Source organism: Schistocerca americana, chromosome 7 (genome assembly GCF_021461395.2).
Source record: "Schistocerca americana isolate TAMUIC-IGC-003095 chromosome 7, iqSchAmer2.1, whole genome shotgun sequence".
NCBI classification, from domain to species: Eukaryota; Metazoa; Arthropoda; class Insecta; order Orthoptera; family Acrididae; genus Schistocerca; species Schistocerca americana.
Window position 1 is genome coordinate 250151318 of NC_060125.1, and position 25240 is coordinate 250176557.

General features: G+C 38.1%; 1 protein-coding gene across 1 annotated transcript in view; it reads right to left on the bottom strand.

The window, feature by feature from the left end:
- Positions 1-25240, bottom strand: part of LOC124621773 (eukaryotic translation initiation factor 3 subunit M) — a 67993-nt gene that overhangs the window by 2985 nt on the left and 39768 nt on the right. The window contains exons 2-6 of the mRNA XM_047147206.1: positions 23987-24166; positions 23808-23902; positions 15443-15661; positions 11185-11450; positions 1690-1833 (exon numbers count right to left, since the gene is read on the bottom strand). Coding sequence (XP_047003162.1) covers positions 1690-1833; positions 11185-11450; positions 15443-15661; positions 23808-23902; positions 23987-24166 — 904 coding nt within the window. The remainder of the gene's footprint in view (positions 1-1689; positions 1834-11184; positions 11451-15442; positions 15662-23807; positions 23903-23986; positions 24167-25240) is intronic.

The following is a 25240-nucleotide window of genomic DNA, read 5'->3' on the forward strand; positions in this document are numbered from 1 at the left end:
AGTTAATAGACTCAGCTCAATGCTAGTTGAATGACTTTCTAGTGGTAACTTTGTGGTACAAAACTTGTTTGAAATGAAGCATGACTCTCCATCTTAAACTAATAATTCATATAGCACTGCATTTTTACTCTTATTTCTTGTCACACCTACAGAACATTTACATGACTGAATTTGTCTTATCAAGATCTGTTATTCTGTCAGCAAAAAATTGCTTAGTTCCATAAGCCCTTTGTCACTGTTCATCTAGGTGAAAGTAGATTATGATGCCGTTAATGGGTCAAAAGTAATTGAGGTGAAAGAGTAATGTATGTCACTCTGCATATTCTTGGACTGAATTTGTGGCTATGACTTTGTGTGGATCTCAGCTATGATAACTTGTTCGTTGTGCTGTTTGTAATAGCTCACCTACATTTGTATTTTATTGTTCATTATTAGAACTAATCATTACTGTGGCATTAACCAATTTGATTCTGAAGTGATAATCCAGTATTAATGTGACCAAAAATCCAGTTTTTTCTGCCACTACAATTTACTAACTCCCACTATAAGTAACTTAACATACCTATCTCTCTTTTCAAGTTCTCTAACATGCCATCATAATTGAGGAATCCAACACGTTCCAACCCACAGAATCCCACCCTCCACCCTACTCTCTGACCACATCCCCTGCCAAGTAGATTCCAGCTAGAACGCCAAATTGGGATTATTTTACTTCTAGAATACTTTATCGAGGATGATGCCACTATCATTAAACCACACAGTGGAGCAGCATGTCCTTGGGACAATGTAATGGTTGGAGTATTTTTTGTTTCTACCTGTGAAAATACCAAAATAGCAAGATCATGTTTACTGGTGTTGCAAGGACAGATCAGTCAATCATCTAGACTGTTTCCTCTGCAACAATTAAAAAAGCTGCTGTCCTTCAGGAATGAAAGGCAAGACTGACATGCCCATATAATTTAGCTATCTCCACAGTCGAGGCTTGAAAGCCTCTCTCCATCATGGCAAGTTTACATCCAGTTTACATTTAGTTTCTCATTCACGCGTTCCAAGGAAACAAAAAAGGAGGGGGGGGGGGGGGGGGGGGGGTGCGCATTAAAAGAGAGGTACATTTCCATGGCAAAGAACCAAAGCCAAGTAAGGAGTGTGGTATCACGTTATGAACCATAGCTCCTTTATAGAGTTACAGGAAAGGAAAGTAACCTGCTAATCTCCTAGAGTATATTCTCTCCCGGACAGCATTTATCAGCAGTACCAGTGTTTCAGTTCCTGAATCACTGGCCAGCTGTTCTGTATCATTGTGATTTTATGGTTTTCTGAAGTACATTTTTATTTCATTAATAATTTTCCACCTTCAGTCACAATATTTACTGTTCAATGCATTTCAGAGCCATAATTCCATATTTTAAGAGTGTAATGCAGTGGACAGAAAACTGAGTTTCACTGTAATTCAAAAATAAAAACACTGTTTTCGAAGACAGAATCTTGGCCAATAAAATAATTGGGTCAAAATGAAGTGTGTGTACTGTTCAACAAAAACTGAAAATAAAATTTTCATAACCAAACTTGTTGCCATGCATATGCACTATTCACCTTCCAATACATTAAGAAAATGACCAATTTATCTTCTTTCATTGATTCAGAGAAAGAGAAAGGAAAAAAAAAAGAAAAAACCTAAGTCCAACATACCATCAATGATGAAACTTTCCACCTCATTCTCACCAAGCTGAAGTTCTTGCTGAATAGTGTCAAAAGTCATCTCCGATTGTCCCTCAGCCAGCTGCATGAAAGTCAATAGCCGCATCTTTTTCATGTTTTGTTCATGATTCAAACCTACAAGTAGGAAACAAGGTCATGACTATTTTTGTGATTCGGTTATTCACATACTGTACTAAAAACACACACACACACACACACACACACACACACACACACACTCTCTCTCTCTCTCTCTCTCTCTCTCTCTCTCTCACACACACACACACACACACACACACACACACACACACACATAGAGAACACAGGAGATGGAGAGTTGGGCAGGGTACAGCACATGGGTGAGGGGCAGAGGGTGTGAGGGGAGGGGATTAGATGACACAGGAGACAGAGGATACTTGGGGGTCAAGAGCATTGGGGGTAGAGAGAGTGGGGATTGGAGGGCATCAAGTGTTACAGGGAGTGGGGGGTAGAGCATGGGAGGTGGGTGCCAGCGAGGGGGGGCAGGGTGCCGGCTAGGGGGCAAGTCGTCGGTGGTTTGGTTTAAGGATAGATGTAGGGCTAAATGTGTTGTTGTACTTAAATATATGTACCTCTTAAAACATTACAGCAAAGAAAATAAAACTTGAGACTATTATGTACAGCATAATGCTTGATATGCTGTGCAATTATTGTTTGAAAATGGGGATCAACACACATTTTAGAAGGATTTGAATTTTTAACTACCATTGTTTCTATAATGTATCTTTTCTCGTAAACTAATCAAAGCAATAAAACTGGAATTTCACAGTTTACATCTGTGTAAGAGGCTAATAAAACATGTAGAACAGGTTTTTGTTTGAGATCACAGTTGCTTTGAAATTGATTTTTTAGTTCTGCGTCACCCGCCGCTCTATTTTTATCAGAGAAATGCTAATGGAAAAGTACTGCACAGGATTATTCAGTAAGTAATTTTTAAGAACTATGCTACATTTCATTTCAGGACGTTAGATTTTATAACTCCTGAAAAAAGGTACATTATAACTCAGTCAGTTTACAGCAATTTGCATTTAAAGTTTTTATTTTAATTGCTGACAATATTGCTATACCTCTGGCAATCAATGCTGTTCATATCCATAATCTTTATTCTCTTCCTCCACCTCATTTGACTAGGCAACTTTTGCATTTTTTCTTCTGCTGCCTGAGCTTTATCTAGTCGCACTTTATCGATGCTTGTCAGTATCATCAGTGTGAAGCACCTTGATGGAAGCCTAGTCTCTGCAGGCACTTTAGCTTACCTACATCTCTACTACTGAACACTAGACAGGCATCACAAACAGCAATCTCCAGAACAACTGAGGACACAAATACTGTTTTTGGAAAATACATCCATATAAGTTGATTGTAGCTCTCATTTGTATTCTGTGCTTTCCCATGTACCTGTTTTGTCAGTTGTTCTGGATTGGCTAGGTACCTGAAAGTTGGTTTTATAACATCTAAAACACAAAGTGCAAACTATGTTTGTGGGTGTATGGCTTTCCAATGGCTTCTGGCTAAAGATAATTGCACCACAATATGTCACAACGGAAACGTTGAGGATTATCACCTGTGGAAAGTTTGTGAAAGAATATTGCCCACATGGCTTACTGCATTATTTTCACACTATGTTAGTTATCATTGATAGCTTTTCCACAATATACAGGGTGGTGCATTGACAGTGACTGGGCCAAATATCTCACGAAAGAAATTAGCATCAAACAAAAAAAAAAAAATAAGAACAACAAATACGTTCGAGCATGAGGGGGGAAAACAGATGGCACTATGGATGGCCCACAGGCAAAATTGATAAAACTGCATTTTTTTAAATAGGTACCCCATTTTTTATTACATATTTGTACAGTACATAAATAAATATGAATGTTTGATTTGGAACATTTGTTTCGCTTTGTGCTGGATGGCGCTATAATATTCTCACAAATAAAGCAACACAACCGATAGTACTGTGTGCAATCCATTACTTAAACTAGGTATGATAATATGCTTGTTTAGTCATAATAATTACGCAGAAGACATAATCTTGTTAAAACGTAACGGTTAACAGTCACAGGAAAGGTAGATATGGTGCTTACTTATGGCTATTGAGATCAAAATGTTCAAAAAGTTTGTGCTGTGTGTGTTGATCAGTATCCTGACACACAGCATCCAAGTGTCTGGACTTTTCGTTGGATAGTTAATGTATTTAAAGAAACTGGAAGTGTTCCGCCACAGAAGAAGACGTAACCAAGAACTGCAACAAATGAAGGTGCCCAAATAAGTGTTTGAGAGCTGCAGTTGAGGCTAATCCGCACATCAGTAGCAGACAAACTGAGCGGAAATTGGGAATTTCAAAAACGTTGATTTTGAGAATTCTTCATCACCACACATTTCATCTTCACCATATTTCTATGCACCAGGAATTGCATGGCAATGATTTTAAATGTCGTGTAAATTTTTGCCACTGGGCACAAAATAAGTTACAAGATAACACTTTTTTTTCCATTCAGTGACAAAGTGTCATTCACAAACAGAGGTAACGTAAACCAGCATAATATGCACTATTGGGTAATGGAAAATCCATAATGGCTGTGAAAAGTGGAACATCAGCGACCCTGGCAGGTTAATGTATGGTTTGGAATTATGGGAGGACATCGAACTGGCCCTTATTTTATCGATAGCAATCTAAATGGTGCAACATATGCCAATTTCTAAATGTTACACCGATTCTACTACAAGATGTTTCACTTCATGACATAATGGCAATGTACTTTCAACATGATGGATGTTCTGCACATAGCATGCATACAATTGAAGCACTATTAAATAGAATATATAATGACAGGTGGATTGGGCCTAGAAGCACCTGTACATTCACCGGACCTTACATCTCCGAACTTCTTTCTTTGGGGAAAATTGAAAGATAATTGTTATCGTGATCCACTGACAATGCCTGAAAACATTTATCAGCACATTGCCAATGCATGCGTGACAATTACTGAAGGCGACCTACTCGCTGTTGAGAGGAATTTCGTTATGCGTACTGCCAAATGCACTGAAGTTGAAGGACATTATTTTGAGCATTTATTACATTAATGAGGTTATTACAGTTGCTCACACAGCAACAGCATGCATTCCCATCATTTATGATACAGTCACAAAAGTAAACGTATCACATTGGAACAACAGAAATAAAGTCCAAAACGAACTACTTTTTGTGTTTTAATTTTAAAAACTACCTTGTTATCAACTGTTCATCTAAATTGGTGAGGTATATTATAAGTGTTTGAATATTACCGCACCATCCATCACAAAGCAAAACAAATGTTCCAAATCAAATATTCATATTTATTTACATACTATACAAATATGTAATAAAAACTGGGGGTACCTATGTAAAAAAAATAGCAGTTTCTATCAATTTGACCTATGGCAATGCCATCTAGTTGGCCACCCACAGCGCCACCTGTTTTCCGCCGTCATGCTCAAACAGAATTTTTGTTGTTATTTTTTCATTTGATGCTAATTTCACGAGATATTTGGCCAATGGACCAGCCTGTATATGTAAAGTGTGAATTTTCTTATCTTTCAGTCTGTTAACACCTCCCAGTGGCTTTCCATCTTCTAGTTTCTTGCCTTTCATTTCTTTCTTCAGTCTGAGAAATCTACCTTCCGTTCGCTTTTGAACATGCGCCACACATTCCAGTTTTTTAATTTTAGTTAGTGGTCTATGAAGATTGCTCTCTACAACAGTCTTAAAAGCCCTGGAATCTCCATCACCTAGATGCTTCACATAGCTAACACCAAATTGTTACACTGACCTTTTGCGTATTAGTTTCATCCCAGCTGCTTCCAACCCACCACTTGACCCCTGGTAATTCTTGCTGCACACTTCTTGTGTCGCACTGAGAGCAATACTTGCTCATTACCTGTACACACACTAATGAGAGATGATACACCATGAAGTGATGTATCGCCCCTCTTCATCCAGGTTCCACCAAAGATACTCACAGATCTGTCTACACTACATAGTGCCCTCCTTGCCCTTCACTGTTAATATCTACAGCTTCCTAAACAGCTGCTTTCATGTCATCCTTGCACTAAACTTCAAGAGCACTTAGGAGTGTTCTGTTGTAATCACTGAATCCAGTCACTGGTGCAGGCATTTCATCAAGCCACAAAACAAATTTGTCCCTTCTCTGCGGACACCTAAGCATCTCACGGCGTAATATAATCTCGTATTTGCCTCGTACATCTTCCCATGGAGAACAAAAGTCTTTAACTGAATGTCGTTTTTACAAACTGTACACAAAATATATTACTTACAATTCTGTCACTGTCTACTCGTTCTTTCTTTAATAAAATTATAAACAGCCGACCAGTTGCAATGGATAAAGAATTCTTTACCTAGGTTTCAACAAATTTAAATTTGTCTTCTTCAGAAGGTGGCAATTTTACATTAGTATGGGCTGATGTATCATCGCCGTTTTTTCAAATGTCTGCATAGATCCATTTGTCAAAATTAAAACTGACCGGTCGGTTGTGAGCTCTGCAACTTCCATGTACTAATTTATATTTACGTGACAAACCCTATTTTTAGGGCTATATTTTAATTTTGACAAATGGATCTATGCAGACATTTGAAAAAACGGTGATGATAAATCAGCCCATACTAATGTAAAATTGCCACCTTCTGAAGAAGACAAATTTAAATTTGTTGAAACCTAGGTAAAGAATTCTTTATCCATTGCAACTGGTCGGCTGTTTATAATTTTATTACCTGGAACCGTTGCTGTTGTGCAGCTATGTTTAAAATACTTTCTTTCTTACTTTTTTGTCACTGTCATCACACAGTGTAAGGCCCTTGACCCACAATTACCACACGCACACGAAACATTATTCATATGGGCAAGTATTTCTAAGTCAATTAACCTAAATCTACTGGAAAACTTGCCTTTGGCACTGAACACAGCATTATCAATTCCTTCACTAATTTTTTTTTTCTTCAATGAACTCGCGCGACTTTTTCGAAAATGTTCTTCACACTTGTTATTTAAATTTCCTGATCCTTTTACAAGTGAAATCCAACATTTCCACACTTATTTGAATACTTATCCACAGTTACGACCTATTTCAAGCAAAACAGGTTGACATATGCAAAACTAAAAACTGAAATAAGTTTGTAGCACACACCACCACCACAAAAAAAGACCCATTGCAAACAAAGGAACAAGCAAAGATAATCTTTTTCATACCCCTCTACACTCATTTGCAGTTCGTTTCAATTGTGTGAATGAAAAATGCACAAAAAATTATATAGAGAAGGTGTGGATCAAAACATAGAATGGTAGGCACAGACACCCAAACTTTTTTAAAACATATTTCTAACCAGAATTCGTACGGAACTTTGCGATGTTATTCTTAAAAACATATTTCTAACCAGAATTCGTACGGAACTTTGCGATGTTATTCTTAAAAACATATTTCTAACCAGAATTCGTACGAAATTTTGCGACATTATTCTTAAAGAATCAATCTAATAAACTACGCAATAAAAAAATACAAAGTTTTTCGCTATTTTGCCCTACAGCTGCCCTTAAGGATTAATGGGATCAAACTACAAGGTCAACAGTCCCTCCTACCAAGTGCGTAAGTCTGACTTCCTCTGCCTGAGACTGTGGTCATGTGTGTGTAAGAGTACGAAGTCATCCACGAAATTGTTAAGTCCTGTTTGAGTAAGAGGTTTCGGTTGCTACCGGTACCACACTATGACTAGTCAGATTCACTACTTTCTTGACTTACCTCTGATTTAGAGAATTTAAATGTATCCACTGATGATGGGGGGGAGGGGATCAGCAGCACTACAGCATGAGCGATAGGTATAATTGCTGAATCTAAGTTCAGATACAAGATTTTATTCATGTTTCTTTTGTTGTATCATGTTATTTTTGTCACACAGAAGTAACAACATTGATGCAGTTCTTCTGTTCAGGACACACCAAGGGGACAGTGAAATTAGGGCACTTTATTTTACCTTCACTCCAATTCCTTAATTGCTGCATGCATGTATGACACACAATGTGTGGAGCAAATTACTTGTTCTGATCTCCAAGCTTCATGCCGAAATAAGCAAAATATTATTTCTGCACAAACTGGGTTATTTGTTGGTGTCTTGTACTTGTCGCATAAGTTCCACAGATACAGCAAACTGTATCTGGGCTATTTGAACACTGCCTTCCTGATTTTTTAAAATGGCTTCAATGAAATAACACCACTCCCGACAAAGAACATAACCACCTCTTGCTAACTGTGGAACTCGCTCACTGATATTTGAGGCAATAATGAAACATCAGCTTTGAAGCTCATTATCCGCCTCTACTTCACTGACCTACAAACAACGCAATTTTGCCACATTTCTGTAGTTGTGCATACAATCTTCCCAGGTGCTACTGAAAGCAGGGTATGAGTATTAGCTGAGGATAAGTTGAATGAAAATTAGTGTGGCTTCAGATTGAACCTAGTCTTTAGTTTACGTTAAATAATGGAGACGCAGTAGTGGCTCATTGTTACAGGCTCTGAGGTGGATATCTTAATTATGTGATAAGAATTTAAATTACATAGCATAACAGATTTTACAGCCAATTGTAGGCTGGACAAAGAAAACAGGGTAATGAGAAGAAGAAGAAGAAGAAGAAGAAGAAGAAGAAGAAAACATACCAGGGTTGTTCCAAAAATAAGGTTCCCAATGAGCTACAGCCTCGAGGGAAAGTGCTAGGCTCTAGGCTAAATTCGACAACAGTGCCGTGCACATCGGTTCCCTCACTCTCGAGCCTGCCTGTCCGCAATTTGCTATGTCGCTCAGTGTTGGCTTGGCAGCCGTGAGAGATTTAAGTGTTGATCACCGCTCCCGCCAAGTGTGAGGTTCGAGCAGTAATCCGGTTTCCCCATGCAAGAAAGTTACCGGCCACGGAGATTCATTGGCAGTTGACTGAGGTTTATGGTGAAGAGTGCATGTCCGTTCAGCATGTCCACTTATAGTGCAGGGCTTTTGCTGGGGGTCGCATGGAAGTTCACGATGAAGAATGGAGTGGAAGATCGCCGGTTTCGGATGCAATTGTCCAGAAGATCAACAGTGAGCTGCTTAAAGATCGGACAGTCACTGTCCATGAACTTCTGGAACGCATTCCTGAAGCTTCCCACAGCACAAATGAAAGAACTTTAACGAAAATGTTGGGTTATCGCAAGATGTGTCCTTGCTGAATCCCGCGGATGCTGAGTGACAGATACAAGGAGCAATGCCTTGACTGTGCTCGCAAGTTTCTTCCTCAATGTGAGGGGGGGAGGCAACAAGGAGAAGTAATTGGACTCTATCGTCATGGGAGATGAAACGTGGGTACTTCATTAGACCTCCAAAACAAAACAACAATAATCTTGTCAGTTGCGTTAATCCAGTCTACCGCCACCAAAGAAATTCAAACAAACACAGTCGGCAGGAAAGGTTATGGCGACTTTTGGGTTCGGAAGGGGGTACTCATCATCAATTTCATGCAACCTGGGACGACAATAAATTCAGACAGATATCTGACCAAACTCCAGCGAGCAATTCAGAATCGCTGGAGAGGACGACTGAAGGAGGAAGTAGTACATCACGACAACACTCGACCCCACGTCACTTGTCAAACACAGGAGCTTTTGAAGAAATTTGGATGGACTGTTGTGCCCCATCCCCTTACAGTCCAGACTAGCCCCCAGAGATTATCACCTCCTTCCCAGTCTAAAGGACCACTTAGGCAGCAAACGCTTCAAGAGCGACGAAGTCCGAGCAGAGGTCACATGCAACAGGTTGGTGGGAGACTTCTTCAACTTAGGAATACAAAAGCTGGAGCACCGTCTCCAAAAGTGTCTAAAAAAAAATTGAGACTATGTTGAAAAATAGGTAAAAGTGTAAGCTTTTCATTGATGTATAAATTAACAATAATCAACAATGTTTTCTATTTGTAAAAAGTATGGGAACCTTACTTTTGGTACAACCCTTGTATTATTTACATGTTCAGGGGTGGCAAGTTAGTAAAGCACACCACTTACTTTATAAACTGCAGAACAAGTGTCGACCTGTGTTATGGTTGCAACAACGTATTAGCAAACACTTGCTGTAAAATAAAAGACATAGCCACAAAAATACGGATATTAGCTTCCATTTCTAACAAAACTTTGAAGCAAGGTTCCTCAATGAACATGACACAAATAATACGACTGTGGCACTCCCCTGATCAGGCGTACTACGCTCGGTATTAACAGCAGTTAGCAACACCCAGGAGTGTCAACTCCTTAGTTGCAAGGTCACACAAAGAAATACCCATTTTCATATTTTTAAAGGTAACTTGCAGTGTGTATCTGGGTTGAAATTTGGCATGTAGATTGTAAGTGGCTGACTACAAATGGGAGAAAAAAAAAAAACAGACTGGTTTCGAAATGACAAGTCAGATCATTCCCTTTTACGTTAATGTGCTTTTTAACACTATATGCTGTCCTTCCGGGATGCAGTGCAGCAGTCGGCAGTCTGAGACAGAAATGTTAATCAAATATCCTGCAGGTGCTTAACCACCACTGTCAACAGCTACATGTCACACTAAGACATTGGAAAAGTCAGTGAATAGGATGAGACAGATTAAGCCATGGAGTATATCTCACCTTTGTAACAACAAATACTGAATTGTGGCAAAGAAATGAGAGTGTCTAGGTGGCACTCTTGTTAGACTCACATGTTTGTACTTGCCCATGAGAAACATTCATAATAAAGACAGTTATTTGAATAATAAGTTTATGTTTCATTGCAATACATTCTGGAAACACTGATAGTCGAAGAAGTTAATATTGCCTCAGCCATGCAACACTGTTCCTGAATTTATCACAAATCATGAAGATTTTAGCTTGAGGAAGTGGGTTCTCACAGAATTCCCTTCTATTACGCACGGTGAATAGTAATCGTGATCACCACAATAATAACCACCACCATCATCATCGTCATTATTTCATACTCCAAGCAAAAATTTACAATAGCACAAATTAGTATTTTTTAACATGTGGAATGTGATAACTGAACTGATGATCTTAGTGTTAATGTAATGTTTTGGCCAACTGTTACTTTTTCTTTACGTTCATGTTCTAGCATGAGTAATTGATTCTGTGCATTTTGAAGTAATTCTGTGCACTTTTACATTGCTGGTTTTAAGTTTAGAGATAACTATTTCTGTGTATGAAGTGATCTTTGGTTCTGTATGCTAGTGCCCCCATTTATGGTTAAGTGTACGTGTATCAATCTACAACTGCTTCTTATACATATTTGGCTGGGGTTTCATTTTGGAATGTCAGTTCTATGCAGATACATATGAAGTAGTTTTATTATTCATGTAATTCCGAAAATGTTTCACAAAAAGGGCACATATACAAACTTACCTAGATTATGAACAAATTCTCGATGATTTTGGTAAAAATGTAAGTAGCTTGGGAGCTTTTCTGATACAAATATGGATAGCAGGTCATGTATAAGTTGTCCTTCAAGAAACCTTACTGGTTTTAAGGCAAGTAGAGGATCCAGCAGGAATGTATTGGGATCGGCAAGTGCAGCCAGAATACAGCGTTGAGCATCATCACGAGCTTGTGATGCATTTTCAGCTGTGTATGTGCCCAAAAGTTCCACCATTACTTTTGCTGCTTGTTCACTGCAAAGATAACACAAATTAGTCAAAAATACAACAATTACAATTTAACAGAGGGTCTGACACTAAATCACAAAAGCCTCTTTTTCTGTCTTACTCAGTATCAAAGTTCTTGATTCATACATATGTACACTTTATATGCAGCTCTTTAAGAATTGTTTCCTATTAGTCCCCAGAGAAAAAAATGTTTGATAACAATATTATTCTCTTCTCGAGAATTATTTATTTTCTTGAATCAGATATTCTCTGAAGCACAAAAATATTACACAAGTAATTTTCCTTCTATCTAGCCTAAACACTTTAGGAAAGAGTGGTTCACTTGTAAAGGAGACTGCATATAGGACACTGGTGTGACCTGTCCTTGAGTATTGCTCGAGTGTTTGAGATCTGTACGAGATGCTTTGGGAACTCATATAGGAATCTCTGGAGGGAAGAGAGCATTTGTTTTGGGAAATGCTACTGAGAAAATTTAGAGAACCAGAATTTGAAACTGACTGCTGAATGATTGTTTTCCTGCTAACATGCATTGCGCTTAACGACCACGAAGATATGGTACAAGTGGAGGTGTACAGACAGTCGTTTCTCCCTCACTATTTCAGAGTGGAACAGGAGGGGAAATGACAAGTAGTGGTACAGGGTACCTTCCACCATGAATCTTATGGTGGCTTGTGGATTATCTACGTAAATGTAAAAAACCATTTTTTTTTCCAGAGGTCTGTAAGCGCATATTGGTATGGCCAGTTCTCTTTCTTGGTCTTATTTTCCTGAATGAAAACAAACCAGTATATTGTACTTCACAGCATGTGCTCATCAAAGATGACAGCATTGTCAGGAGCATCCCAGGTAAGTGTGAAATGCCCACTCTTATTCTCTATACACACAAATGATGATAAAACAGAAGTCTGAGACTGTTTGCTGATGACGCATTATACAGTAAAGTATTGTCGCCGAGTGCATGTAGAAGGATATACACCATGACCTATGACAGAATATCTATTTGGTATGATGAATGACGGCTTGCTCTTAATGTCGAAAAATCCCAGTTAATGCCAATGAATACAAAAACAATAGCACTGATAAGTAGGAAAAAGAACACTGTAATGTTCAAATCCAGTATTAGTGATTAAAGGAGACCACTCATCAAAAGGCAGAAGCATTGAGTAGTTGATAGGCACTCACAAAATACAGAAAACTTGCTAACTTCTGCAGTTATTCTTTGACGAGCTAGAATTCAAAGCTACCTTTCGGAGTTATTCTTTGACAAGCTAGAACTCATAAAAGGATAACTCCAAAACCTAGCAAGTTTTCTTTCTTATGTGTGCACCTATTAACAAGTTAATGCTCCTTCTTTTCAGTGAGTGCTCTGGGGCATATACACACTTGTTTTTCCCTTGATCCCCATTTGCAAACAGAATAAGAATGGAAATGACTAGTAGTGGCACCTGATACATTCAGCCGTACACCATACGGAGTATCTACATACATGTAGATGCAGAATGTAGTTACTTATGCAATCTTTTTACCTTCAAGATGTAAACTCAATTTCATTAAATATCATTTCTTACACGCTTCATTATTTTGCTTTACTTTATTAGTTCTCACCTCATACTTTCTTATTAGTACTTAAATCATATGGTAAAGCAGCTTTTGTAGCTTGTCTGTGTTTCTTACAATAATGCAATGTCATTTGCAAAACTGACTACTCTCAAGGGAGTAACTGCTACATTATAATACTAATGATGCTGCCAAAAATAAGCTAAATCCAGTATCGATCATCTTCACTTTTGTATCAAAGTGGAATGGAGAAGCAATGTGCTTGCAGAAATAATTAAAGTTTGATGCCTAAGTTTAGTTTGCTTTGCTTACTGAATATCATGTCACAAAATCTATACTAATAATAAAACTGTAAAATTGTCATTTCTGTCTGAACACACTAATCTCCAAAACTACTTCACAAATTTTCTTAATTTTCAGATTACTTAAGCCTTTCTTTCATCAAAATCTGAACTTGGAGGGGGGCGGGGGTTAGGGTTGGGAGGGCAGAAGACTGTAAAGTTTTATCTAAAATCGTCTTCTCAGTTTAGTTGTTTAAATGTTTAATGATCATGGTGTAGTACACCAAAGGCCCAATAGGTGACTGTGTGCATTTAAAACTTAATGTTTCATCGTTTCTTTCAATAGGTTTTACTTACGTACTTCAATATGAGAATGAAATTATCAAGTTAGCATTTTGATTTGGGTGCCTACTCATTACTATGCCTAAAGAGAGTTTTTCTGAATTCAGCAGAACTCCTAAAAGACTGAGGACTATGCAGTCTCAAGAACCCAATGAAGATCGTGAGGCGAGACTTGCTGTGACTTGAGAACATCAGGTTAACTCTCTCTTTGGAAACTTCTGAAACCAAGGCACAACGTAGCTCTAATCAAGAGCATCAATACATTACCTCATTCCTCAGAACCCTTCACTCACAGAGGCTTGAAGTTCCCTCTCCACTGTAACATTTTATAACAAAAAATTCTAATGGGAAATGGTGCAGGTGAGCAAATTTAAATACCTAAAAACCCGTTTATTCCTAACAATTTATCATTTTGCTTTAAACATGTGGGATTCCTGGTGAGCTTATCTTATGCTACGGCTATAAACAAAGCAAAAGGTCAGATGCTGTGCGCTGTGCTGTCATGGACGTTAGTGTCAGTTGCTTTTAACATGGCCAACTCTACATGACACTCCTCTGTTAATGGAACAAATGAGCTCTTCTTTCATGTTCCCAATCACACTACTTCAAAGATTGTATACAAAGAAGCTTTGCAAGTGAAAAATAAATTCCATGCAAACTATGTTTCAGGCACAGCAATAAGTGAATACCCAAGCAACGCCAGGTTTGCCAATTATGTAGCAATAAACATTGATAGCTAAGATAAATGATTGACTTCATCACCTTGAAATGGTAGCAAGTTGGTAGCAATCCTTTTGAATTCCTACAGCATACACTATTAATATTAGAATACTTCCAGAAAATTTCACATTTTCAAACTATATGATAATTATATGCCAATATAATTATTATAATAGGACCACTATCCACTTTCAGCATGACTTAGTGGGTGCTGAAAAAACAATTGCAGCAACAACAGCACCAGCAACATATAGAGGATATTTTATATCATACATCAGTATGATTATTACTTATTTTTCCGCACAGAACCAATAACACTCGGTCAAATCATCTATTACTGCTCTATTTTATTTATACAAGGTAATCTCCTTGAACAAAAACTCTATTGTCTTGGAAAATGTGATTCCTCTTCTTTTACTGAGCATAACACAACACTTGCCAAGTGTAACACATTTTTATTGAAGTTGGTGATTCTTTTCATTCAAATATTTTATCTATTTCTTTTATGTCCCCTTTTCAATACGTCCTTTTCACTTTTGAATGGGGGCAAATTTTCTTGGGTTTAAGATAAATTTCAAGTCAAAGTATCTTGACGACAGAAATTTGTCAATTTTTTTCGTATTAATTCTGCTCTCCTAAATCATGAAAGTTTCTCTCTTTTATGTTAAGGGTTCATGGGGCAATTATGGAATGAGTATTCCACCTTATTCAATGGAATTGTGTGCTTTTATTTTCAATTGTTACAGATGAATTGACTGCCTTGAAGGCTTGATTCATGAACTACAAACAATTTATTCAATGTCTGACACAGCTTCTTTTTAAAACCAAGTCCAACTACAGATAATAGTTTTCTTCTCAGTTGCCATAGGACTCTGCTGGTGGCATACAGAGACAGTCAATAATGTCTACAATAGAGTTTATTGATATAAATAATTAGAAAAGATAATAAGCATCTGGTTGTTGCTGGGACATAGGGTAAATTTTCTACCATCAAATATTCCTTAAGTTATCTCAGTTTTAGAGGCAAACAACTTCTTTAAATTTTAGTTTGCAGAATCATTTACTGAATATGTTTAACTAGCTCATGAATACACATACCTTTGCTTGCATTCAAGTAGCACCTCATGGAGAAGTCGCAAAAGTTTCTGCATCTGTTCATTGGATGGTGGACACCTCTCAAACTGCTGCCGTAACTGGTCCATGTCACGAAAGATTGCATGCACTTGGTCAACCTGTTTGGCAACCTGAACCAGATGGTAGTAAACATGATAGCGCATGGGACTACATGCATCTAGTGACTGAAACATTAACCACCCTCTGTAATAAAAAAATAAAAAATAAAAATTTAAAAAAATATATATTTATAATAAATAATCATTTATGATAGTTTTTAAAAATCCTGAAATGATTTTTTCTTCTTTTATTATATCAGATGAAAATCACTGGTTGTAATTTTCCACTTACCAGTTTAAGCTGAGGTCTACAACCAGTATGACTAGGCATGATTACAACTCTAACCTTAAGATGACCATCGATCACAGCTGAAACTGGTAATTACAGAATTAACCAGTAATTGTTGCAAAGGATAATAAAAGAAGAAAAAAGGATTTTTCAGCCCTGACATTTTCCAAATCTACAATTATGTCATATTCTACAAAACATCTCGGATTTACACTGCAGCTATCAACATCAGGCCCAGGCAAACAGTGAACACACTATAAAATTCCATTACTGCTAAAATTGTTTGCAAGAGTCCTGGATGCCACTTGTGCTTGCATAAAAGTATGGCACTGGCATTGGTAGGTGTCAAAAAATGCAGAGATCACCATAATATGCAACTGCCTTTCTCATAAACCACCAATAACCATAACCACATAGTTAAAAAGTAACAATAGAGATTTAAAGAGATCATAAATTAACTGTCCAAGTTTTATCTATTTTTCTGCCCCAAACACATAAAAACATTAAAATTTTAAAGAAATAAATGAGGTAAAATTTTAAATTTTGGGGAAAGGAGGAGAAGAGCTGAAAATGTGAGCATTTCCGAGGTAAAATGTGGTAGATAAATACTGTCTTTCGATAGACACAATATCCAATTAACCACTTTAACTCTGTAAAGCAGACAGTGTGTCTTCATGTGCTTGTATTTAAATCAATGTTGCCCTGGCAGCAAGTGTCTCACAGATAATTGTACAAGTCTCTCTGTGGAAACAATGATGCCACTGACCAACTATTACAGTACACATTAAAACAAAAAGTTGCACTTTCATTCAAATATATTTACGTAAGTCTTACAACACAAAACTTTTCATTGTATGAAATTTCTTTAAACTCTTCAGGGTGGATGGCTTAAATCATCACTTCACTGTTTACAAATCAATCACTGTCATCATCAAAATCATTGTCATCAAAGTCATTGTCATTCTCATAATCAGTCTCACTTAGATATTCCTCTAAAAGCTCTACACTGTCTACCTCAGAAAGGACAGTACCGGAAGAACTAGCCATTTTGCACCTACTAACTTGAAGGCACTAATTACGGCCATTCTCTCAATACAGAACTGCTACAGTACGACACTGAGTTAACAAAAGATTCTGTAGACGCCAGTACTATGGAAAGCTGATGCCTAGTACAATCAGATTTTAGAATGAAGCATGAGATGGCTATGAAAAATCGTGGCAAATGAGGCTCAACATTGGTGTGGACCAATAAAATCCCCAACATCGAGTGCCACTAGCCATTGGAGTGAACAGGGTTAAAACCAATGAGTCAATCTTGACAAGAATAAGAATAACTCAGAATAAAGATAACAGCACATCGTGCTGAAAAATTTAACAGTGCGGATATTTTAACCATAAAAATGACAATGTGCTTTAACATACATAAATAGAATTCGTGAAATTTGTTTCCGAAAGTTAAAAAAGCATATAGCATCACAGAGAGCCATAATTATATGTCAATGACAAATTTTGCAGCCCACTTCGCAGAAGGGTTTTAGGGCCTACATCCAGCAAAATTTATTACTCCCAAACAAAAGTTTCAGATGAGCTTATAGCCTCCTTAACAACACAAACAGTTGAAAAATTTGAAAGAACTAACAAATAAGTGCAGCAGCTGAGGGAGCTGACTGACAAATTACAGAAATTATTAGCAAAATTGTATGAAACATTCTCAAACTTCTTGCTGCATCAATTGAGGGTAAGACCTCAAGCTTTCGACCTCCGTTGTCTTTGTCAGGAGTAACTCAGTGTCAAAGTTATTGCTGTGGTGGCCTTTTATCATCCATAGATGGCTTCTGATTGGTTGGTAATTATGTAATGCTGTAGCAGATGGTGTCAGTCAATGTATGCACTGGAGACGCCACCACCCCTGTAGTAGTGTAAATATTGCGACAAATATCTCTGATCAAAAGCTTGCTTACATACATTGCTAAGATTATATCTACTGTTACGGTTGAAGTTCCTGTTGCACAGTCTTATTTCTACAGCCTCTTTAATTACAAAATCCCAGGATGTTGAAGCATGGGACAACAAAACCTTCGTTTAGTCAAACAGTATTTTGCGTTTGTTTATGAGGCTGTGCTCAGCAACTGCAGATTTCGCCAGTTCTTAATTGTTAATATTCCTTTGATGTTCTGCACAGAGTTTGAATATGACGTGGCTGGACTGGACATAAGCCATGTTATAAATCCCAGGGATGCTGAGGCCAAGACTGTCCCTAACAGGGCAAACAATCTCCTTTATCTTCTTACGAGGTCGGAAAATAGGTCTTATACCTTGCCTTTCCAAGACTGCGTACTTTTCTGGATGTAGCACCACAGAATGAAAGGAATACAATTGGTAGCTCATTATGTGAAAGTTCAACATTTTCACATTTATTTTCCTTGGAGAACACCAACTTCATATCAAGAGCACCACAGCCATTCTTTTCTAACAAATACATCAGATGATTAATTTCCAAATTCAAGTGGTCCTCATCAGAAATAGTTTTTGCTCTGTGTACCAATGTATTTAAAACAACGAAAACAATTTTTGACAAAATAATTTAACTGGTTAGATTAAATAATCCACCCACCAAGCAGTGGCAGAACGCACATATAAAAGAAGGTTATAATTAGGCAAGCTCTTTGAGCCAGTGGCTCCTTCTTCAGCAGAAGAGATGGAGGGGAAGGAAGAGAGGTGAAGGAAAAGGGTTGGAGAGATCTAGGAAAAGGGGTAGAATTGTGGTCACGGGAGACATACCGCATGGAATGAGAAGGAAGGACTGATTGTTGCGGACTGCATCAGACGAGATTTGAAAATCTGACAACTTAAAGGTGGAGGACAGGGTAACATGCAAGGCACAGATTACTGCTTAAGCGTTGTGCACAAGTTAATAAGAGTGAAGAGGTATCAGAGGTGGGAGGGGAGGGGCAGTGAAAAATAGATGGGTAAGACAAAAGTGTAGAAAATCAAAATGAAGTGAAGAAAAATAATAGTTACTGTGAAGAAACGCAGAGACAGAAAAAATTAATGTGTCTTAAGACCAGGTGGGTGGCGAGAACCAAGGAATGTTGTAGTGCTAGTTCCCACCTGAAGTGTTCTGAGAAACAGGCGTCTGGGGAAGGAATCCCGATGGTGCATGTGGTGAAATAAGCACCAAGGTCACGATTGTCATGTTGTAGAGCATACTCTGCAGCAGGATATTTCATATTGCCAGTATACACCCTGTCCAGTCCCGTTCAACCTAAGTGATAATTTGGTGGTAGTCGTGCCAATGTAAATGGCTGAACAGTGTTTACATAACAGCTGGTATATAACACGTTGTTTCTTCCTTTGATATTATATATTTTGCCAGTTACTGGGTAGATATACATGGTGGTAGAAGTGTGCATACAGAAAGTCCTGCAATGGGGACAGTCACAGGGGTAGGAGCCATAGGGTAGGAAGATGGGTGCAGAAGGAGCATCAGGTCTGACTAAGAATATTGTGGAGATTGGGAGGGGAACGAAATGCTGTTCTAGGTGTGCTGGACAAAATTTCAGACAGAATGGATCTCATTTCAGGGCATAATTTTATTAACTCATGGCCTTGTCAAAGTAACTGATTCATATATTCCAAACCAAGCTAATACTGAGTGACCAGTTGTGTGCTTGAATGTGTTTTTTGGAGGGATCAGCAGTACCAGAATTGAATGTGATGTCTTCGGAAATCTGCAATTATGTCCAGTGAAGGCTGAGGTGAGAATGGTGGTGTATTATGCCCACCTTTTCATGGGTCACTCGGAAGGGCTTTCCTGTGATCCATGTTTTCAGCCCCTGGTTTCATTTAGATACAGTGATGACATCTTTACCATATAAGCTCACGTTGAGGCTGAGCTATTAAAATTCCTGGAATCTCTGAATACCTTCTCCCAATTAAATTTCACATGGTCCTATTCCGAACGCCTTGTCACTTTCCTTGATGTTCATCTCGTCCTCACCGAAGGAAATGAGATCCACTCTGTCTGAAATTTTGTCGAGCACCCCTAGAATAGCTTTTCGTCGTCCTTACAATCTCCGCAATATTCTTGACAGACCATATGCGCCTTCTGCACCTATCTTCCTACCCTACAGCTCCTACCACTGTGACCGTCCCCACTGCAAGACTTGCCCTATGCACCCTCCTACCACCACCTATACCAGCCCTTAACTGGCAAAAAACACACTATTAAAATGAGAGCCATCCGTCAAACGACATGTCATATACCAACAGTTATGTAAACACTGTTCGGCCTTTTAAATCAGCATCACTACCACCAAATTATTGATTAGGATGAATGGGCACAGGCGGAGGGTGTCTACTGGCAACACAATATCTTGTTGCAGAGCATGCTCTACAACATGAAAAATTATGACCTCTGTGCCTGGTGCCTGTTTCACCATACATACCATCCGGACTCTTTTCCCAGACACCAGTTTCTCCGAACTCCGCAGTTGGGAACTAGCACTACAGCATGTCCTTGGTTCTCGCTACCTACCTGTCCTTAATTTACATTAATTTCTTGTGTCTCAGCATATCTTCACAGTAACTACTCTTTTCTTCACTACATTTTAGTTTTCTACACTTTTCATTGTCTTGTCTGTTTTTCACAGGCCCCTCCCGCCTCTGTTACATAAATTGCACTTAGCTTTTTACTCTTATTAAGTCGTGTACGGTTTTTAAGCAGCAATCTCTGTCTTGCAAGGCACAGATTACCCTGCCTTCCAACTTTAAGCTCTCAGGTTTTCAAATGTAGTCCCCAACAAACAGTCCTTCCTGCTCATCCCATGCGGAGTGTCCCCCCTGTCCCACAGACCACAGTGACTTTCCCCGAAATCTACCTCTTTTCCTAGACCTCTCCAGTCTTTTTCCTTCATCCCTCTTTCTTCCCCTTCAACCCTTCTCCCTGAAGGAGCCACTGGCTCCAAGAGCTTGTGTAGTTATAACTTCCTTTATGTGAGTGTGCTGCTGCTTCTTGATGAGTAGATTTTTAATCTATCCAATTAAATGTATTGAAAATGAAATATTACAGCAAAGTGGCAGAGCAGTTGGAAGATAGTACGTACAAAGGCCTAAAATAGAACCCAATTTTGTCATACAGCAGAGAAACAATGGAGCTCCTAAAGAATCCAAATGTATCAGAGGATGTCATCAAAAATCTTAGAGCATGAGCTCCTAGATCTCTCAAGCTGTTCAGATCACCTGAAGTCCACAAGGAAAATACATCATTGAGGCCAACTGTTAGCACTATTGGTTCGCCTACATACAGTTTGGTCACATATTTAACTAAGCTGATGACTACCAGAAATGGTCACTGTGAACATCACATAAATTCTCAGATGTTCATTGCGAAAACTGAACAGATCGTAGTTGGCCAAAACAATGTTTTAGTTAGCCTGTATGTGATCTCACTATTTACAAAAACTCCTATGGTGGACATACAAACTGTTGGCAGAGAATTTTCCTCCTGAAATGATAAAGTTGTTCTGACATGATAACCACCAACTTCTTGAGTGGCGATAAGCTTTATGAAATGGATGGAATGGCACTCTGGGTTCTCCATTGTCTCCAGTAGTGGCCAAATTTGTTATCGAACATTTTGAGGAATTAATTTTGATTCCCCTTCGCTCATCTTCATATTATGTTTATGTTGACGACACTTTTATGGTCTGACCACACAGTGTAGAAACTCTTTACCACTTCCTTGAACATATGAACAGTATGCACCCAAACATTCAGTTCACTATCAAGGCAGAAAAAGGAGGGCTGCCATTTTTAGATGTTTTGGTACAATGGAAGTTGCATGGACATCTCGGCCACTCACTGTACCACAAGCTGGCACTTACCAACCACAGTTATCATCATTCAGTCCAGGAGACAGCAATTTTAAATACATTGTAAGCAGAGTAAAAACTGTTTCTTATGAGGACCACTTGGATTCTGAAATTAATCATCTGATGTAATTGTTATGAAAGAATGGCTGTGGTTCACTTGATATGAAGTCAGAGTTCTCCAATAAAAGGAAACATGAAAATGTTGAACAGTCACCTGATGAGCTAACAATTTTATTCCTTTCTTTCTGTGGAGCTACACCTAGAAAAACAGGCAGAGTCCTGAGAAGACAAGGTATAATACCTATTTTCCGATCACCTGAGAGGATAAAGCAGATGCTATGCCCTATAAAGGACAGTCTCCGCCTCAGCATACCTGGGATTTATAACATTTCTTGTGAGTGCACTAGCAATTACATCAGTCAATTGATTCACACCGTTTCCGACTGCTGTGCAAACAACAAGGCATATTAATACGCAAGAAATGGAGAAATTTGTAGTTGCTGAGTACAGCCTCACAACACAATATACTATTCGATGAAACAAAACTTATCACAAGCTTCTACATACAGGGATTCTTTAATTAAAGAGGCTGTGTAAATAATAGTGTGCAACAGGAACTTCAAGCATGAACGTGGGTATAATCTTAGCCGTATACGGAAACAAGCCCTCAATGCAGAGAAGAGGCAGAGATACTTGTCACAATGTTTACAGTACTATGGAGCAGTTTACACCATCTGTGACAGCATTACATAATTACTGAACCATAAGAAGCAGCCTGTGGACTGTGTAAGGCCATCAAACCAGCAATTTCGTCAGTCAGTCGCTGCTCATGAAGACATGGAGGTATCCATCAAAAACTAAGGTTTTATGCTGGACTGATGTGGCGAGAAGTCCAAGAATGTTTTATACAACAGTGGCTTCGCAAAAAACATTGTTCTCACGTTAACAAAATTACTATGGTTAAATCTAATACTAATGCTGAAGAAGTTACCATGCACAAATGGGTTGCAATTTTCCTTTATAATACTTAACAAGTGTGAGAGATATGGTTTCTGTGATGGAATGTTAGCTTGCCTGTATGATCTTGGAAAACTAGTACAAAAATGTTATATGGAAAACTGTTTTCAGCCATGAGTACAGCATAAGATGCAATAAAAATCAATGGCTGTAAGAAATAGAAATAAGTACAAGGAGAACAGTTTCCAAAGAGTTTTGAACTACTTGTTTGTTGGAAATGTTATATTAACGATATATACTTTGTAAAATAGCTCCTATTTAAATATGAATCATCTAACGTAAGCAAAACAATTGCTTTTGCAAAACTGTAGTAGGTTGAGGTGTATCTTTAATAGGTAGCGATTCTACATTTTGCAACCTAGTTATAAGAACCTGCACTACCATAGCTAAAATTAATGCTTTGTAGAAATAACAAGACATTTTACTAATTTTCTGATGTGAAAAATAATTTTTTGTTCTATGGGAGCACTGTGGTGGTACAATCCTGAAAGTTACCTATAGTTTTTGTAAACAGTAGTAATATTGTTGTTTATGCATGTGACGAAGATATGTGTACTTCAATTTGCACACAAACATGGGAGACTTTTTTTATCTAACCACTCTACACAAGGTGAGATGCACTTTTTGGACTAAGGTGTTAGAGGAAAGCAGTGAGAGTTGGAGGCTCTTGCCAGACACGTTACAAACCTTGGATCTTTGTATGTTCCATTCATCTATGGCAAAAATGTGGGACAGTGTTATCAATATACAAGTTAAATGAAAATTATTACAATTGATTTTATCTGAAGCTCAGTGTTGCCTGTGTTATAAGATTAGACTCATACGAGGCAAGAGAAAGAGCTGTTTAATCTATTTCTTAATTCTAGAATGAAGGGTGAGAAAACTGCAATTCAAATTTGAACCTAGAAAAAACTTTACTGTGATTGACAGTAATCGCCATTATCATAATTGGAGACTCGAGAACATGGACATAATCTGCACATCACTACAGGTTTTAAGATAAATTCAGTACTCTATGAACATTACAAACAGTAATTACATGATTACAGTGCAATAGTATCTTACAAAAAACACTAAAACACATAAAGAGCTCATAAGTATAAAGAACATACACTCTTAATGAAACCATTCCCAATTTGTGACCTGGTGCCTTGGTCAGTTTTTCACAGAAAGCCAATATGAGATTGTCCACTCTTTCAACAGGAATCTGGAAAAAGGAGGAACAATATTTTTCAACCGATTATGGAAAAAGAAGTATCTTACTTTTCCCCAGGACATCTTATAGTCTTACCAAAACAAGCATTGAAACTATTCCATTAAGAATAGTTTCAATTTCTGATTCATTCCCTTCTTTGAAACAAGCATCACATACTCCTATTATCTTATGCAGATCATCTTCTATCCCTTTAGGAGATTTTTCCTCCGATATTTCAGCACCCAGTGATTTGAAATAGACTCTGAGCTCTTGTGCCTGTAACAAATACATTTATGAACATTATTCATGATTGATTAATTGACAAAAGGAGAAAATATAAGGCCTAGTTTACAGAAAGACAATATGTAGCGAAACTGTTTCAAAACTGTGTTGCCAGTACCTTCGTATGCATGGTACGCAAAGGCAAAAGCAATTGGCAAAACTATTGATTTTTAAGGCCTTCCAACTTTTACAACACTAAACTGTCAGTTGCACATGCTTTTACATTAGGTGGTGTTTTCAATGAATGTGACACAAAGTGTGAATCTACGAAAATTGTTGGCTTATGGGCAGTTAAACCCTGCATAAGTGCTTGCCGAATGTTAATGATAATTACCAGAATAAATTGTGATCAAAGTACTGAGGTTGAGACAGTTGTTCATGATGTGAACATCAGAGGACTGACAATGTCAGAGTTACTGATGAAAATACATTCTGGAATAAACCATACAATGTCTACAATTAATGAAGGTCCCCTACCTGCTGTTGGAAAATGTTCTGAAGACAATATGAGGGTATCCTGAAGATTGTTTGTTTGTTTTAAAAGAGGGAGAAAGGAACCAAACTACGAGCTCATCGGTCCCTTGTTCCTAATAAAACAATGCCAAAAGTCAGAATAAAACAGATGAGACATATAACACGAAACGGAAACAAAGGAAAAACCACAAGAACTAAGGAAAGGCAATGAACACTAAAAGAAACAAAAGAGGACAAGAAAACAACAGAGATATGCAAGAAACTGTTAGAAGAGAGTAAACAAGGAAGCAGATTACAGTGGCTGGCCAACCACGAAAATAAAAACAAAAAGCCAACCACCTCACAACACATTAAAACCTTCACCCTAAAAGCACTAAGGTGGAGGACACAGAGGGACAAAGGACAGGCGCTAAAACTCAGATTGAATGATAAAACCCACCCTCACGGATGAAACTTAAAACCAAATCAGCCGATGAGCCATTGTCTGCTAAAATCAACGATAATGAGTCCCGCAACCGAAGTTGAAGTCACAGGGCAGCCAAAGGAGGACAGACTAGAAGAATATGGGCCACTGTCAACCGGGCACCACACAGA